General features: G+C 39.7%; 2 protein-coding genes across 4 annotated transcripts in view; both read right to left on the reverse strand.

Moving 5' to 3' along the window:
- The window catches only part of LOC122840638 (BMP/retinoic acid-inducible neural-specific protein 3-like), a 135607-nt gene that overhangs the window by 75976 nt on the left and 40371 nt on the right, over positions 1–19260 (reverse strand). The gene's annotated exons all lie outside the window — the stretch shown is intronic.
- On the reverse strand, positions 1204–4833 carry LOC122840640 (testis-specific serine/threonine-protein kinase 2-like). Its single transcript, XM_044133185.1, has 3 exons — positions 4653–4833; positions 3843–4210; positions 1204–1964 (listed from the first exon to the last, which is right to left on the reverse strand). The coding sequence occupies exons 2-3, from the start codon at positions 4095–4097 to the stop codon at positions 1299–1301; spliced, it is 921 nt and encodes a 306-aa protein (XP_043989120.1). The 5' UTR covers positions 4098–4210; positions 4653–4833; the 3' UTR covers positions 1204–1298.

Below are 19260 nucleotides of genomic sequence, written 5' to 3' on the forward strand. Positions count from 1 at the left end.
TGCGTGCGTGTGTGTCAGTTTCGCTAATAAAGCCAACGGCGCTATTAGACGCCCATCTTATAAAGCGGTGGGTTTTATTCCTATGCACTTTCTAAACACATTAGGCGTGAGGGCGACACTAAGTGCATTTTCTCCAAAAGTGACAATTAGACTAAAAGGACGGTAAAACATGCGGTTTTGTTTGAGCCGCTGCAATTTGCCCTCTTGGTGCATAAACAGATCATAAACGCAGCAACCCGTGCAGCTATAATGACTACAGGAGTCAGCTCTTCAGGTGATTTGTGCTCTCAGAGGTAAGACGTGCGCGCTCATCGTCTGATTAACGTTTTGGGATCGGCATTAATTACCCGATTCTGATTTTTACGGCGCCGGTCGCTCAGCCACGCCACGCCACGCCACAGCTCACGGAGCCATATGTTCGAACTCTGGAATCTGACAATTAGTTTATGCATCTGAGTGTGCAATAACCCGATTTCATTATTATAATGCGGATGGTTGAAGTGGCTTTGATGTAAGCGGGTGGGGATGCGCCGGCGGTTCGCTCGATGGATTTGTCACAGTCAGAGTGTCGCTGGAGAATTTATTAGTTTTCCTTGAGTGGCGTTAATCAGAAGTTCCTTTCCCCCCACTTTTTCTGGCTTACGATGGATTTAGAAGGTTATTGACAATAAAGCCCCCCACACACAACCCCGCGTGTTTCCTCTGTGTGGATATAATCTGCTGGGAACGTCTTGTGAGCTGTAGCTCCCACTTCCGGGGAGAACTTTCGAACACGTTCCAAGGAAAGCGGAGGACATCAGGTACAAGTCGGATCTGCGTTTGCCTCGGTTGTCGGTGCCTGTCGCGGCGACAAGCCTTGAACCTGCTGGTCTCGAGTTTGGGTCACGACCGAAAGAACGGGATCGCGATACAAGCGGACAAAATGAGTTTTCTCTGCGGGGCATCGGGGCTCCGCTGCTGCTCCTCCACATAGAAGGGAGCCAGTTGCGGAAGGCCTGGGCAAATATCAATGACCTTTTTTTTTTTTTTTTTCTTTTTTTTTTTTTTTTAAGGAGATGACAGCCAGAGTATTTTCACAAGTTGACTTTATTTTAATAATTTTTAAAAAATAGTTTGAAATATCAAACAGAAAACAAAAGAAACCAGTATGGAGCAAATCACTTGTTTCACTCTACTGCATGTAAAAACCAAACCACCACCCAGTCCAATTAAGACGGTTCACATTTATTCAACGTTGGAACAATCCTGAAATTGTCCGACTTCGGTGGTTCTCACGGGGCCGCAGTGGAAAGTCCTTTCTATGCGTCCGAGTTATTTATTGTTAGCTTATCCTCTTTGATTTCACTTAGAGACGCCGTCCGGCTCGTCGTCGTCCCCTCGTCACTGTCTTCCTCAGTCAACTTCAACACCCACCGGCTCTCTAGCATCCTGCTCACGGTGATCCGGTGCTCCACCACGGGGTGCAGAATGCTGTGAATCAGCTCTTTCGCCTGACTTGAAACAGACGAGCCAATTGGGAATTTAATGTTGTGCTTCAGTTGAAGCTGCACTAGTTTTGTCGTGTTGGTGGTGGTGAAAGGAAGCGACCCGCAGAGCATCTTGTACAACACGATGCCCATGCTCCACACATCAGTGATCTTTGAGTTATGCGAGAGGTTCTTCAGGATCTCCGGCGCCGCGTACTGTAAGGTGCCGCAGTGGGTGTCACTCAGCACCAATTTGCCGTCGACGTAGGTGAGCTTCTCGCTGAAGCCAAAGTCACACAGTTTGAGGTTATAGTGCACGTCCAAAAGAAGGTTTTCACATTTAATATCTTTGTGAGCAATGTCGATTCCGTGAAGATACTGAATGGCCAGACACAGCTGCTTAAAAAGTCTGCAGCTGAAACATTCATCTAGAGCCCCTCTGGCTGAAATGAGCTTAGCGACGTCTCCTTGTATGCAAAGCTCCATCACAACGTAGACCTAAAGGAATCATTTCATCAGTCAGACAACGCAGCACTGTTCACAGCAGACAGACAGGCAGAGTGGGGATTTGCATTTGCTGGACTCGTCATATATACAGGAAAAGAAGGACTGCCTTTTCAATTATGACTTAAATTTTACCGAGATCCCGTGAAAGTTTGTTGAAATCCTTTGAAAGTTTCTTGAGATATTCTGAGAGTTTCCCAAGATCGGGGTACAGCGGTGGCAGAGCGCGTGACCAACGAACAGAGCCTACAAGGGCTCCGTGGCCTCCACGCGGCCATCATGGGTCCAAGTCCAGGCCATTTGACCTTTCCTGCATGTCTTTCCCCTCCCTCACAACCTTCTTTTCTGTCAATCTACTGTGATGTGAAAAACACTAGAGTAAAAAAAAAAAATCCTTAAAAAAAACATTTCTTGAGATTATCCAAAAGTTTCCCAATATTTTTTTCTACATTTGCAAGATCAGAATCCTTTACAAGATCCCGATCTTGTAAAGGTCGGGACAAGATCCCGACCTTTACAAGACTCTGATCGCAAGATCAGAGTGCGTGCCCCACATATGAAGATCCTCAGTCCTCCGTACCTGGGGGTCAAGTCCCATGTATGAGATCCATTGCCAGTTCATGGAGAGCCCATGAAAGTTGCTCGAGATCCTGTAAAAGTTTCTTGAGATCCCAATTTACTTTTGTCAGACCCAAAGGGTCAATTCTGAGACATAATGGAGGACGCCCACAAAGTGTCCTGAGTGTGGACTTAAGTATCTGGACATTAAATCAGTGCTCGACAGAAGACGTGGTTTTCATAGAAGTGAGGGACATCGGAAGAGATATCTTATCAATCGGAAACTCATCCAGCACAAATCCTATTCCGACTTGGTAATTTTAGCTCAGCTCATCACAGATGGATGATTTGTTTTTAAACGCTGCGGACGGACATGCAGCTTGACTGCAGAAAGAGTCGGCAAGCCTTTGAACTCTCAGTCGTTGCCATGGCTACCAGAATTTTTTTTTTAAGATTAGCTAGCATGTTGTTAGCGCACTACAACTGTGTATCATGGTTTGATGAGTAAGAAAAAGGAGGTGATCTGCCCTGGCAGCAAGTTATAGATTATTTTATCGGCCTGATTGTAAATAAATAGTTTAAATGGTTCGTATGATTCTTGCCTGGTTTCTGCTGGCAACATGCGCAGTGTTCTGTGAGCCATCATAATCTGTGACTGCAGGGGGCGACAGTGTGCATTTCTGTGAATGTACATGCTATAGACCAGTGAGAAGAAGAGTGTTTGTGTAATCTGGGCAGTAGATTATTTGACCCTCAAATAGCTAGCACACAGGTTATGATAGCCGCCATAATCCATGACCTTACTGCACAGACCTAATAATAATAATAATAATAATAATAATGTCAGAGCTCCATGCTAGTTTTTGTCTTCAAGACGTACATGCAGAGAAATGCGCTCACAGGTTATGATGGGTCGTGTCATTTGGTGGAACAGCTGAACTATGGATTCTTCATACATTTCACAGGATCTCACAAAACTTTTGCAGGTTCTCAAAATACTTTTTTTCTTTTTTTTAGCTCCTCCATATCCTCCTGCGCATTGTGTACTAGCTGTCAACATGTTGGCACGAGATTGGAATAAAGGCATTAGCACTTTAAAGCTACAACTATATTTAGCCGGTGTTTTACCAATTGACAGAAAAAAAAAACGCAGGCTGTAGACAGCATGATACGATTAGGTTATTGTGACAATAACAATAATAACAACAGCAGCAACACTGCCAAACCCTTTAGCCATAGCTGTCCAACCAACAGTAGTTTTGGTTTCCCATTCCAAAGAATTAGCTCAAAGCAAAGAAAAATGTTCATATTTACCATTTCTGAGCGAGATTCAAACACATCATAGGTTTTGACGATGTTGGGATGCTTTAAAGTTCTAATAATTTCTTTTTCCTGAGTGACAAACTTTTCTCTGTTGACGGTGGTGTATCTGTTCAGGCCAATAATCTTTATAGCGACTAGTTTCTTCAGATGAATTGACTCTGCTTTTACAACTTTACCAAACGATCCTTCTGCAATGGAGGCCTTATATGTGTAGCCCTTGGTTTCCATAAACGTTTTCTCCATCATGATCAGTGCACAGAGGCCTGAGTCCCTGAGTCTTCTCAGCGGAAGACTAAATTTTAGCCGGAAGCTACTGTTCAGTTACAAATCTTGCAGGGAACGCGCTGTGACATCACGTTCTGGAAGGAAAATGCAGGTCATCAAGTGCACCGTTACTTAGGAACCAAAGCAAACATTTCAATTTTTAAATCATTCCAAGGGTTTTCTTTTTTTTTTTTTCCAAGCTACTTTTAATTATTCTGCAGACTAATTGGCTTAAAACGACAGAAAGACGGGAAAATTATTCCTATTTGATTTCAAATATTTATATGCAAAGCTGAAAGCCGCAGCACAAAACCATGTTTTGTCCATTTTTATTAAAACTGCCACCAAGTTGTGACAGGATGGTACGAGACGGATAATCTGTGGCAACAAAAAACTGAGCTCCTTTCCAGTGCCGTTATTGCGGCCTGCAAAAGTGACAATCAAAAACAACCAATCAGAGCCAGGAGGAGGATCTTAGCGCTGCCAATCAACTTTCTGTATGCTGCTCAGTGTGCTAATGCTGGAAAAACAACTTACAGTCACTGGAAAACCGTTTATCCACCGCCGTCGGTAGCTATGCTAACTGGCATTAGCTTTGGTCGCAGGCTATGTTGTGGTGAAACGGCTGTAGCTTAGCAAAGAGCAAGCAGGAGAATGTGAGCACAGAGGTAAGACCCAATCACAGCTTCTCCTGGCTCTGATTGGTCGTTTCTGACTTAGTGGTTTCCTGTACTTATTACTGGGAGCAATGGGAGAAGGCAGAAGAGAAACTTGATTTTTTTTTTTTCACACATTATTTGTCTGATTTTATACCGCCGTCACAACATAATGATCATTTTAATGTCCATAAAAAAATATTTTTTTTGTTAAATTATCTTATAAGATGTTATTTAGTTGAATTCAGTTTAGCATTGTCTCTCACTTTACACATGTAAATTAGATTTAAAGCCAAAAAAAAAAAACGAACTCGATCATAAACTCTTGCAAAACGTTTATTTTTTGGATACTCGGAAAAGCTACATGCAAGGATGAATTAGTATTATTATTTTTAATTCCTTTGTAATCTGAAATTAAGATCTTCTGTTTCGTTTAAACGTCTGTTTGCAGAAGAAGAACAAAAGAACTAGGAAGGAAGGTTGTTAAATGTTTTCAGTGAACAACCAAATCTGTAAAAGTATGAAAATACCATAGTGATAAACGACCTCGACTGCCCCAAACACACACACACACACACACCTACACACACACACCCTCACACGCACCCACCACCAAGTAGCGTCACTTCATTTGTGTGGGATCACTGAATTCTGAGACACAGACGCAGATCTGACATTAAACGCAACAGATTTAGATTTAAACAAAAAAAATAAAAAATGGATTAGATGGGAGTAAAACCTAATCAAGGACAGGAAGTTGCAAACGAAAACGTTCTGGCATCAGCGGTCAGGAAAAAGTGCGGTGAGAATACAACTCCCAAATGAGCTTGTGTTAAAAATGTAAAATGACACGGGGCAGAGACTCGGAGCCGAACCGCTCCAGACCTTCGCCAAACCGCGACGACCCGATGACAAGATCTCTGCTCTTCATCACGTCCGATTGGTCACGCCTTCGTCAGCGGCAACGTGACACCGGCCGCTGAAAACTACAGCGAAGGTGAGGGAGGGGGGAAGATGTGTAATCACAATGCAGCAGTGTGCAGATATATATAGTTCTCAATTATCTATATAATTGAGATATAATTGATATATATAGATATCTATATCATCTCCAACTTTAGCAGGAGATCATTTGTGTGTTGATGAAAAAATGTATAAACTCCCTGAAATGACTTACTTGAATTAGGCCTGACAAATTATGATTTATTGCATGGCTTTGTCTCATTATTTTTAAATGAGTTGAAACAAAATTGATTGCTAATTGTTTCGAGACTTTAACCCTTTCAATATTTTTAAAACGATAGATGCTGGCGTAATGAATGCTCTCCAAAGCCATGCTGTTATGCGGCCATGTCGTCCAATTTGGGGGACTTTGCAACAGCGCCACTGTTGGTGCCAAACTCTTTTTTATTTAATTATCTGAAGATGAAAAATAAAAAATAAAAATAATCCTGCTGTAACAGCTGTAACATATTTCAGGTCAATTAGATTCACTGTAACTGAGTGCAGGTGTGAACTCAAGACTGAAAATAAAACGTGAATCAGAGGAAGAATCAAATTTAAGTCTAAGACTGTGAACATTTATCCCACCGGGTCATTACTTTTTATATTTTTAATATTGCCTGTGGTCAATTTTTCAATTAAATTATACTTGATATACATGACATTATATGTAGATTTTTATTGTTTATATATATATATATATATATATATATACATACATATATATATATATATATATATATATATATATATATATATATATATATATATATATATCACAAAAGACTGGCATTTCAACTGAGAGTCACAGCAGAGATACATCTGAAAAAATAGGTGTTTGAAGAATGCTCTTTGGATGAAAATAAAAAATTAATTATGCAACACTATGTGTGGTGAAAACAAAACAAGGCCTATCAGCACAAATAGGCCTTGTGCTGATAGGTCAAAATACTCCAAATAGGCCAAAATACTCCAAAAAGGTCAAAATACTCCAAATAGGTCAAAATACTCCAAATAGGCCAAAATACTCCAAAAAGGTCAAAATACACCAAAAAGGTCAAAATACTCCAAAAAGGTCAAAATACTCCAAATAGGCCAAAATACTCCAAATAGGCCAAAATACTCCAAATAGGTCAAAATACTCCAAAAAGGTCAAAATACTCCAAAAAGGTCAAAATACTCCAAATAGGCCAAAATACTCCAAAAAGGTCAAAATACTCCAAATAGGTCAAAATACACCAAAAAGGTCAAAATACTCCAAAAAGGTCAAAATACTCCAAATAGGTCAAAATACTCCAAATAGGCCAAAATACTCCAAAAAGGTCAAAATACTCCAAATAGGTCAAAATACTCCAAATAGGCCAAAATACTCCAAATAGGTCAAAATATTCCAAAAAGGTCAAAATATTCCAAAAAGGTCAAAATACTCCAAAAAGGTCAAAATACTCCAAATAGGCCAAAATACTCCAAATAGGTCAAAATACTCCAAATAGGTCAAAATACTCCAAATAGGTCAAAATACTCCACCATCTGTGGAGTATTTTGGCGCTGTGAGTAGGATCTCATTTATCGCGCTCATTTTCAGTTCCGCTCGTCAAAACACGGAGGCCGGGTCGAATCCGACTGTTGGGAAACGTTCGTAGTTTTATCTGCACTAAAACGACAATTAATTTCCATCTGAAAAACAAATAGATAAATCCAAGATCACAATTCTTGCAGTCACAGCTGCGTTTCTTTGTGGGTGCGGCGTTCTTTTTGGTAATGCTTTGGGAATCGTAGCCGATGCTAGTCGACGTAACAATTATAACTCATTCCTGAAAAACGTTCTCCATTCCCCCCTAAGAGTGAAAATTGATTTTCAAATTTGGAGATACACATAAAGCCTAGAGTTTTGAATCCAATTTGAAAGTGTAGTTGAAAATTACTTTTTTGTTGTTGAATGTTTTTATTAAAAGGATTTAAAAAGAAAAAAAAATCTAACATTTTTTGCATCACGGTCATACAGAGGAACAGACTCAAAGATTAATCAGTGTCTACTTCATTGCTTAAGAGACGTTTCACGTAAACAGGAAGTAGAATTTGCTAGTTTGCAAATTCTACTTCCTGTTTACCACAGCCACGCGTTACGGCAACAGATTTACACCACGTCTAACCTGGCTGATATGTTCCGAATTATTAGATGGAAACGCGACTGATTCACTTTATAAAATTTGTTTTTTTATTTTAAACATTTTAAAAGTTCATTTAAAGTATGCGTGACGTTTGGACGGAAACGTTGCTGCTGTGAGGCCGTTTATGTGCAGCTCTCCTCTTCCTACTTCTTTGCATCCTTGATTTTAGCAAGGGAATCAAATTTTTTAACGTATTTTTTTTCATGTCCTATGGTTTCACGTCACTCAGCTCCTTATTTGAGCATGTGAAAGAACGGCAAGAACTCTTCAATTTGCCTATTTTCAGTAACCCAGACATCTAAGCGGCTGTGTTCTTGCTCTCTTATTCTTGCAGGATTTCTCTGTCTCTACATGATTTAGCTTCCCTTCCCACAGACAGAGAGGGAGGATATGTGATGTCTCTCTCTCCACAGGTTGCCACTGATTGAATTTGCCGCACAGCTCTCGGTCAAAAATCCCACACTCGCAAGCGCTTAATGTAGCCCGCTCTGTTTTCAGAGAGCAAAAAGTCTTGAGTCTGCTGCTAAAATTCTCATGAGGCTGCTGGCTCCCTTCTCCGTAAAAAACTCGTTTTGTGAAACGCGTCGCCGCTCGTTTAGATTGAACATTGATTGGCGAATGCTGACGTCGTTCCGTTATCAGGGGAGATCTCATAACGTAACATGAAATCACTTCGCCGTTCGTTTTAACTGGAGAAGGGAGAAGATTTCACAAAGAAGGCTGCAAAAATATTCCCAATTGACACGGATTTTTACGTCTCAGTGTGCGACGGTGGCAAAAAAAAAAAAAAAAAAAAAAAAAACACTTCTCCATACATGTCATTACATTTTCCTTTGATGTTCAATAAGTTATGATTTGAACACGCTAGACTTGGCCTAAAAAAAAAAAAAAAAAAAAAAAAAAAAAAGCAGGAGTTGATGGAAGACATCATCAGCCTGCGGACTTAAATCCAAGAGATTCCAGAAATACATGATGCGCATACTTTCATATTTCCACTTTGCTGCCACAGTTTGAGCTTATATATATATATATATATTTAATAGACAGAAATATAGAAAAAATAAGAAATAAGACAGAAGAAATAATATATATTTAATAGACAGAAATACATAGTTACTGTTTCTGACTGGAAAAGTTTGAGTTATGGCTCCTTACATAAAATGCCACACTGGTGATATATTTCGTAAGGAGAGCCAGACCGAGGCATAAACACAATGAGATGTGAGTTATGGCCTCCAGACCAGTAGGGGGCACCCAAGAACGCTCAACTTCTCACACCAAATAAAGAGGTAACACTTTATTTGAGGAGGTGTGCATAAGACTGACATGGCACCTGTTATGAACATGAAGGAGTCTTTATGAATGTTTATTTCTGTTGTCAGAAAGTGTCATTCGGTAAATAATGACACTTTTAATGAAAAGTTGCTTTAAATGTCCACTAAAGGTGCCAACTTTGTATTAGTGTGATTATTTACAAAATAAAACAGTATGTTTTTGATGAGGGAGCAACATTATAACATGATGTAAAGCTTAAATAAAAAAAAGAAATTACATTTTAAATAATACTGCCCCTTTAAGGTGAGAAAATGTGTTATCGTCCCTTTATCGTCAACCAGGTGAATGATGTTGATATTAGGCTGCAAAGCTCAGCCCCACTATCAACACCAGTCAGTAAGAGCGTCACAAATGTATAAAACAAAAAAAACTTTGCGAGGCGTCCTGAAATGGAACCGACTGGCCTCAGTCCCCATGGTCGTATCTATGGGAAACAGAGGAAAACCTGAGAAAACCATCCCACCTGTGGAGTTGGGGTTGCTAGCGTCGCGTTGTGAAAGCCGGCTCTGTTAACACCAGTTCTGTCAGGAGCCAACATTCAGCACACAGTCGTGAAAAGCTTGTAGCACGATACCCAAAATATTTTGCTGAAGGGAGTTTTAAGAAACCTATAAAACCTGGTCTCTCATTGTTACGACGGCGTGTTAGGGCCGACTTACACAAAAATAAACAGGAGCAAAAAAACTCAGAAATTTCAAGGTTTTTTTTGTTTGTTTGCTTTTTTTTTTTTTAGCAAATTTTCAACTCTTCAAACTCAGAAACTGTTACTGGTTTTTTTGTAGAACATTTCTTAGATTAATCTCAAAAACTATGTGAACTTGTGTAAAAATGTAAAAAAAAAAAAAAAAAAAAAAGAGGCAGAAATTTGCTCCTTTTATTTTTCCTATCTACTATGGCCTTAATACACTGCCGTACATTATTCAAACATTTTTTTAAAATCTAAATAAGCTTTCAGACTTAAAATACAAAAGGTTTTGCCTGATTTAATATCAGACAAAAATAAAAAATAAATTGGGTGTATACTTCTGCTTTTTAAGCCTCGTCTGTAAATATCCGTCTCAGCTGTTGTGCAGCAGAAAAACTGATCAATTCCATAATAATGGTCCATAAAACTGTGATGAATAGTAACTCTTAAGTACTGCTACATGCTTATTCTCTGGTGTTTTTCCTCTTTGTGATCTCTCTGTGTGTGTGTGTGTGTGTGTGTGTGTGTGTGTGTGTGTGTGTGCATGTTTTTTTTTTTTTTTACAATCCAATCTGGCCTCCCATTTTTTTCTTCATTTATGGAGTAAACCTGTGTTTTCGGTTTAGCAGGGATCTGATTAAATTCTGCCCGTCTGCTGTGCTTGCGGTCGCTCTGGGAGCGGCATACGCTGCTGCAGGATCTGTTGCTGTCGGTGGGAATGTTCGGACCAAATTTCTGCAAGCTGTGGAGCCATATTTCACGGGGGGGGGGGGGGGGGGGTTGGGGGGGAATAAAAATAAATAAATAAATAAATCCCCACTCTTAGTTGGGGGTTGGGGTAGAGAGATTTGGCTCAGGCATGAGGAGTTTTGACAGTAATGAGGATACAGCTGTGCATATAAATGCAATATTTGATTTGTTACCTTAACCAGTCTCCCACCTCTGGCTCTCTCCAAGTCATATGCTTTATTGTGTGCATGTAAATGTGGTCATTATCTTGAAAGTTAGTTTGCATATTTGACATGTTTGTATTGCTGTTTTACCACTTCAAAACTGCCTGGGTGTAATTAAAAAAAAAATAAAAAATAAAAAACCAACAGAGGAGTAGAGGATGCTTTTAGATCATCAGTAAATTTCCACGCCTTCTTCTTTTGTTTGGTTGAGCGTCGTAAGGGAAAACTATCCGGCGCGATACGGGGGAATGTCCCGTACGAAACATTAAGATCGAGGCGTGTGAATTTCATCGCCATCTGCTGCGGCGTTTCACGGCGATATAAAACGTGTCAGCGGCCCTCATCCATATAAACATGTCCTCATCAGGTATTCCTCCGGTGCAGGATTAGGTGTTAACGTCTCAGACCTGGAGGTAAATTCCTCCCCTCCTCTCCCCCCATATAATGTTAATTTAGTTACTGCGCCGGCATTAACTTTGCGATCCGCCACGGAACAGACAGCCAAAAAAAAAAAAACCCTCAAACTTCAAAATGTCCTGATGAGACCCTCCCTCATAAGTTCTTCTTTTGACCCAGTTTCTTTTTTTTTCTTCTTCTTCTCCCCCCCACAGTTGTGATGCCTGCTGAACAAACGACATTGGCCATCAGTCACACGCTAAAATTAAACCAGGCCACTGCCCACGTTAAACCCGGGCACTCATCAGCCGCATCAAGTTGCCATTTTCGTGCAACAGAAACAGGAAATTTAAATTCAGTGCGCGTGGTGAATTGCGGACGAGCGGCGGGCGCGTGTGTTGGGATAATTATTTTCAATTCGGAGGACACGTTTTCGTGGTCAAGTGAGGTGAAGGGTAGTTTTCTTTTCTTCGAGAAACCTGTAATCTGGCGCGTGCGCTCTGCTGAGTGGATCAGGGCTGCAGAAGTTTTGATGGATAGACAGAGACGTAAAAACAAGGTCTCTCGTCATGTTTTTTTTTTTCCTTTGGCCCTGTCGCTTCACAGAGTTGCAGCATTAGAACATGTTGACATGGTGTCAGGTGAAGCCACTCAGGGGTGATAAATGACACCGTGGAGTTGAAAGGCAAAGCTGCCTTTTTTTCTTTCTTTGCTAATTTAACACGTCGACGTTGATATCTGCCAGTTTCTCAGGCGGCGAAATCTTGCGCATCTCTTCTTGTTTACAACACGAAGTTGAGCTACGCTGTCAGAGCGCGTCACGGCAACAAAAACATAGTGATTAAGTTTCATTTGCACATTTCAGAGCTCCTCGCCAAGAAGTCGTATCGTTTTTGAACTTTCCACGCGTGTCGTGTCACAACCACAAACTTTCAGGTATTTTATTCGGGATCTCATGTGACTCAAAGTGGTGCGTGACTGTGAAACTAAATGTTTTATTTCTTTAAATAAATTTATGAAAAATGCGGTATCATTTGTACTATTGGGTTAATTTCGATTAATTACATAGACTTTAACACGGTTAGAAACCTTAATGAACTTAATCACTTTTTTTAATGCAAAAGTTACGATCTGGAACCTTCGTAGTCACGTGTTTCTGGTACGCCCGGAAATCTGACGCACAAGCAAAATCCTCAAACGGTAGGGGTGGTTCCATTAATCGTACAATTAACGCAAATGCATTTCATCCCAAATCAAGACACTGGGTGGGTTTTAACATGATAAAAAAAAAAAAAAAATTCAAAAGGATGTGAACATTTTTACAAGGGCTGTAAATGCATTTTGTAGTCACACAATGAAGTACATCAGGACCAGTTACAGTGTTACGTTAAATATATTTTTTAAAAGACGTTTTAGTGGTTTCTCTGACAATATGTGAAGGGAAATATGCTGTTAAATATTCATTCCAAGGCCCTTTAATACAGTGGATTGCCTCAGTGCGAGCAGCCTCATAATGTTAGAACGCATTAGCCTCCAAACTACACAGCTAGTTCTTTTAGCTTTGTCTGACAGTGGGTTTTGCTAATGCCACACTTTTTTTGCCTTTATAACAAGAGCTGCGTTTTTCAATGGAGGAAAGAACTCAGGCCGTTTCTTTAAATGACCGGAGGATAAAATGAAGAAAAACTGGATCAACTCCCCTCCCCAATCCGTCAGAGAGGCTGCGTGTCCCACTGGGCGAACAAAAGAGCCAAGTTAATAAACTCGCAACGCAAATGCTCGGCTGCTACGTGTGTGGCTCGTCACGCTGAAAGTTGGTGGGATTGGTCTTATTAGCTCACAGTGGCTATGTGAGAGGATCTCTGTTTCTGGAGAAACACTGGTGATGCATTTTAACATGCCGGCTGGGACTACGGTAGGAACAGACTACAGATATCGGTCAACGGTTAGTTTACGGGTCTTAAATGTGAACAGGCTGTTCGAACAAACTACCAACTACGCGATATGTGGCCTGCTGTTTTATTTTAGCTGTGAATCATGACGTTTCATCAATGTGCTCATTATAAATAGAATTTTGTCGCAATATCTTGTGCCATGTCTTGCAAATGGCTGTTGTCGACACGGGAATGGCGCTATATTAAAACTTCTATATATTTATATAGGTTATTAGTTATTTTGGTATTCACACAGAAAATTTAATTGAAGCTTTTTGAGTACAATTGCAAACTTTTGTTGGTAAATTAATACATTCCCCCCGTTTCTATAGAGTTGACTCTGGATGCAATGTTTAGAGAGGTTGTGGTAAAATTTGTTTTAGCTAATCATACAGTACAGACCAAAAGTTTAGACACAAGTGTGTCCAAAAGTTTGGACACAAGCTTTTGGACACAAAAGTCCAAAAGTCTGTTTGGACACAAAAGTACAAAAGTCTGTTTGGACACAAGTGTGTCCAAACTTTTGGTCTGTACTGTATATTTATGACCGAATATTAAGGCCACGCCAAGGAAAAGTAAATAAAATTATAAGAATAAAGTTGAACTAATAGAAGAATAAAGTAGTATTTATAAGAATAAAGTTGCTATGTTATGACTTTATTCTTATAATTCCATTATGTTGTTATGGTAATTGGATTTATTTATTTTTCTTAGCATATCCCCAATACCCATTTGTATGTATAGCTAGTTTTATTGTTCAGGTAACTACATTTACTTTTTTAAACTTTTTTTTGTCTGTTATGAAAATTAAACTCTTACAAAAAAAAAGTACCTGGGCAACTTCAGTGACGTTCCAAGTTGCTCCGTTTAAAAATTACCTTTCAACAAAGGTGTGTCGAACATGCACCCAAAGTGAAACCGGGTTCTCCTTTCAATTGGTGGTTCAGTTTCCATCCGCTAAAAACAAGAGGCCAAGAGAAATGTAGCAGATGAATCGAAATTTGAAGCAAGCAGTGAAAACTGGGTATTTGCTTCTTTCGTGCTTACAGAGGAAAAGTCTTTGACTCACATTGTGGTGCCGCCGAAACGGGCCTGAGTGAAGAAACAAAAATGTAGCACCAAGTATGATGCTAGGGAAACTTCTAGACTCAAATCCAGTCGCGAAAAAGAGAAAAAAAACCAAAACTTTAGTTTTGACTTAAACTTGACGGTCAAGACTTGAGTCCTATAAATAATCTTTATTCCAAGCTACAGACTGCAGCTCTGACGGGGGATGTTCCACCTGCTCATATTGTACTGTGAAAGGTTGAGCTTGATTTATAAGCCAATGACATTTACAGAGCGTGGGCTGCTTATAGCCATTTTCTTCAGGTTAGCACTAGCTTCATTATAATGACACCACATTTGTCTCCCTGACTGAATGATATATCAGGCGACTTCGGGTAACTTCAGAACAAAATTCACTTGGCTTTCCTCCGACACGGTACCAAGTTTTCAGATCCACGTGATGCAAGTAATCCTTACAGAAATCAAAGAGTTTCAGGTGGATTAAGAACTTTTATTGAACAGGAGCTGGGTCTCCACGGCAGTGTCCTCAGAACACCTCTGTTTAAGGAGGAGAAGACAAAAGTTTTCTTACTACCGAGAAAACCTTGGAAATAACTTGGAGTGGAGGTACTCATGGAGAATTTGGAAACATGGCAATTTTGGAAAAGCTCACGTTTGTCGATACAAAGACTGCGCACTGGGACGAGGTGGTTTTTCAGCCACATGTAAATAGATGTATTTAGTTCCTCTGGAATGGGAACACATTGTCTGCATCACACGTGTCACGTGATCAACAACCAGATGTTACTGCTGGCGGAAATGCTGAAGAAGACAACAAAAAAGTCGTCTTCTGTGGAATCGCACAGTTCACACTCGCACACCGACCGTGACAGATTTTTTATTTTTTTTTGTTTCTGTTGCTGTTAAGACAGCTGCTTCATCACTTCCTGTTCCTGTTCCCTCTCTCATTATCTAGTTTATTGTAGTCAATGGAACATATTTCACAGAAACTTACAACAAGGTTTCTGAAAAATCAGTGAAGTTGCGGTATTACGTAAAATCAACTTTTTAGCTTTACATCATGGTATGTTGTTATTCCTTCATTGGAGACATACCTGGATGTTGCCTTGATTCTTCCATGCTTGTTTAGAGAAATTCTTTAATTTCTATTCTGTGAATCCCTCCATCAGCTCCTTCAGACTAGCCAGCAGCAATTAGCAAACACCTGGTGATGCGCATCAGCTGAGCTCGTGATAGGAGCTACTTCTCAGTGAAACCCTGGTAAAAACGTTAAAGGGTTAACATAGGAGCCATGTTGGGATAACTTTCTGAAGGCGGAGGTTCAGACAGAGTAGGAGCTTCTTAAAGAGACAAGAGGCCCAATTTCAAGGCGTTCAATTTCAAAGTTAAGTTTCTTTAAAGTAATATGCATTGTTGTAACAGCTGACGTTAACGTGCATATTTAATTGTACTATAAAATGGAAAATACTTACATCTGCCCATTTAAGATTTGGACTAAAAGCAAAGGAAAAAGAAGTAGACGATATGAACACATGGATCAACTGGTGTTAAAGTCATTAAACAGATCAAATCAAAAGCATTTTGATTTATTTATAAATTCAAAATTAAGAGCTGGTAATCTTTTTATATTTTCTTGGAACATGAATGCATATTTAGTTTTCCAACAGAGCAAATGCTACACTTTATAAATGTTCAAAAAGAATTGACTTCTTTCCATGTTGACTTAAAGGTTATGTTATTTTATCTACAATATTAAAATTACTTTTACATTTGACAAATTTAACAAACAATATTGGAACTCAACTCTCAACGTAGTGCGATGTAGTCTCAGAGCTGGACTAGATAAGTTTGTATCTGAAGGAAAAAAAAATTTTATTTCAGTGAATCATGGCGTGAACCTTTACCTGAAAGAAGTAAGACTCGGCTGGGATTTGATTTTATGTTCCACAAATATCAACTCATTTGCCTCCAGCGCCTCAGAACTTTTCAAAGTTATTCACAGCTGCTTCTTTTTTTTTTTTTTTGCCCGTAACAATGGGGTTAACGAAGCGGCTAAATGCGCTGATGTAGGTAATCAGAGGCCATTTCTTCACTTTATTCTCCAAATCTCTGAAAGCTGAAGGTAAAACTATGGCTGTATCATGTAAAAAGAAAATAAAATCAAATCCATATCTGTTGTGCAAAATACCTTTTGTTTACGTGTGAGAATGCTGACCACATGTATTTCACACAAAGCACTTTGTGTCACATCAATGAGGTAGAAAAATGATTTTTTTTTTTACTTTTACCCAACACATTTTAATTTGAAGCTCACAAATTTAAATCTGACTCATGAATAGACATTAAGTTACACAGTTTTGAATTGATCTCATATGTAATATCTAGTATCTATTATGAATGGATTTTATGAAACGGCTCTATTTGCTCACACCTTTTTCCCTGTTTCTGGTGCTTTTCTTTGGCCAATCACAGCGTCACATAGAGGCCCTGCCATGCTTTTTATTTAATAAAGCTTTGGTTCAGTTTTTAAAACAATAAGAAAAACAGCAATAACGAAATTTGGCAAAGATCTCCCGTATAAAAAGACAGTTGAGTCCCACATGTTCTTGGTAGTGTTGGAATGTGTCGGGGTGGAAAAACGGACATATTTTCTTTGCAGATCCGCATAAAACCATTAACAACATCTGTTCAACACCTGTTTAATTACAGATCATCTATAAAGTAGGATGGATAGTTTGCAACAGCAAAATCTCTTCATTTTTTTTTTACCGCAACATTTTGCGGTAAAAAAACTAAATCAACTAAACAATATTTAGAGCCAAGAGCTACAGAACACAAAAAGCCAAGGCTCACGACGGTTAGTGTCGTTGTTCGGCCCGTTCCAGATCAGGCGACTTGCTGAACCGTTGGAAGTGTTGTCTGTCAAAGCTGGGGATAAAGGCAGAAAGGCTGAACTCGAACGCCTGCACACTCTGAATCATCCTGAGTGTCTGGCCCCCTGCTGCTCACAAAAACCCTGTACATATTTGGCATCAAAGGGGATTATTTGATAGCAAGATTTCAGACTTGAGTGCTGCAGCAAGATGGAAACACTTCCAATTCCTTTTGGTGCTTCTTCTCTCGACTTTCTTTGCTCCAATTCGGTTAAGGTAAAAGACTCAAGGCAGTGCAGCTGACCCCTATGATGCACTGATCAGTTAAATCTGTCAGAACTACTTATCTGCCTAACTATGTTGTTTTTATTTCACTAAGGCCACATGGAAAATATCCAATGAAGTAACTTTGCTCAGGAATTTCACTTTCGTCCACCGTTTTGACGCTCTTAATGCGTCTAGGGAACGACTCACTAGAGACAGCAGGTGTGACATGCTATCACAAAACCAAGGAGCTACGTTTCCACTGCAAATGCAGTAAAACCTTTGTTGACTTGTCGAGACTTGGCTCCGGTTTATTTAGGCACTAAGAGTGAAAGAGAACAAAACTGTCAACAAGTAACAGGAAGGCTGAAGGGAATTTTGGGTCAACAGAGGAGCCATGTTGGGATAACGTTCTGAAGGCGGAGCTTCAGACAGACTAGGAGCAAGGAATTTTGCTATTTTAAGCTTTCAGCTTCTATGACGACAAGTTTATCATGGTGCGTTAATAAATGTGGACCCAAATACAGCCGCGAGAGACGTAGATCTGAATGAACAAATGTGAAACTTACAAAGGTGAAAATCCAGAGAACACAAGAGAAATCCAAGACAAAGACAAGCAGGAGACACCAGGAGATGGAAGAGGCTGGACGAACCAGCAAGGAGTGGCCGACAAAACCACTAGGAAATCAACTCATCTCACGGAAACCATTGGAAAGTTTTATTTCGGAAAAACAAAGTTTTTCTCGATTTTAACTTATCTCGAGAAAACTATTGGAAGATTAAGTCGGTCTGTTGAGAAAACCTTTAGAAAATGTGTCTGTAGAGCATGTCCTCTTTCTGACATATTGGGACATGTGGCTCACCTGTTGAGGTAAAACATAATGTAACCGTTTTAAAAAGCGCCAGAATGCAAATATATTCCTACTGAAGAATCATTCACTGCTTCAATGTTATTTTCGCTTCCACTGTTTGATGGACATTTTATTCCAGTGTTCAAGTGTTTGTTACTCTGATACTGGCCTGAATTAGAAAGCTGTTTTTGGGGTAAAACATGGGGATGATTGTGATGGACAAACAGGTCACAGCAGCTTTTCCTGTGGCCACTGAGAGGAAAGACAATTCTAAGAAAATCTGTATGTCTGCACTGTGTTCTCTAAAAAAACACAAAAAAAACAAAGAAGTAAAGTCTTCTCTGTTGGGATTTACCCCCAAAAAAACTAATTCCTAGGACAGATGACTTGGTCACAGTTGGTTAAAGACAGATTGGTTTCATCCAGGCAAATATTTTTAATGAGAGACAAAACGAAATGTGCTTTATAAGTGGCTGGATATTGCCTGTCTGCCTACACACAGCACAGCTACTCTTGTAACATGCGTGTGCGTGTTTGTGTGTGTTTTGGGGTCTTTTTGTAATCCGAACGCCAGTTTGTGTGTGTTCTCAATTCGAAACGGACACTGTGTTGAAGATTTCAATTTTAGGATTAGTTTGTTTGCCGATGACCAAGAAAATCACAGAGAACCAAACTGAAGCAGCGGGGTTATTTCCTAATTTGCATCTGCCAGCGCATATAATGCGGCATCCACGGGAGACGGAGCCGCCGACGTTTTGACAAGTGTGACATTTACAAATAAATCTCTGGGGGTTGTGAGAAAGAGAAAGTGAGAGAGAGAAGCCCGTACACGTTTCCCTTCCTGAAGAAGAAGAAGAAGAAAAAAAAAAAAAAACAGTGATGAAAGCGTAGAAGACGCGATTGATCTTCACCCGCTGTGTCTCCCTGCATTGCTGGCGACATCTGTTTTCCGTGTCA

Source organism: Gambusia affinis, linkage group LG12 (assembly GCF_019740435.1).
Source record: "Gambusia affinis linkage group LG12, SWU_Gaff_1.0, whole genome shotgun sequence".
NCBI classification, from domain to species: domain Eukaryota; kingdom Metazoa; phylum Chordata; class Actinopteri; order Cyprinodontiformes; family Poeciliidae; genus Gambusia; species Gambusia affinis.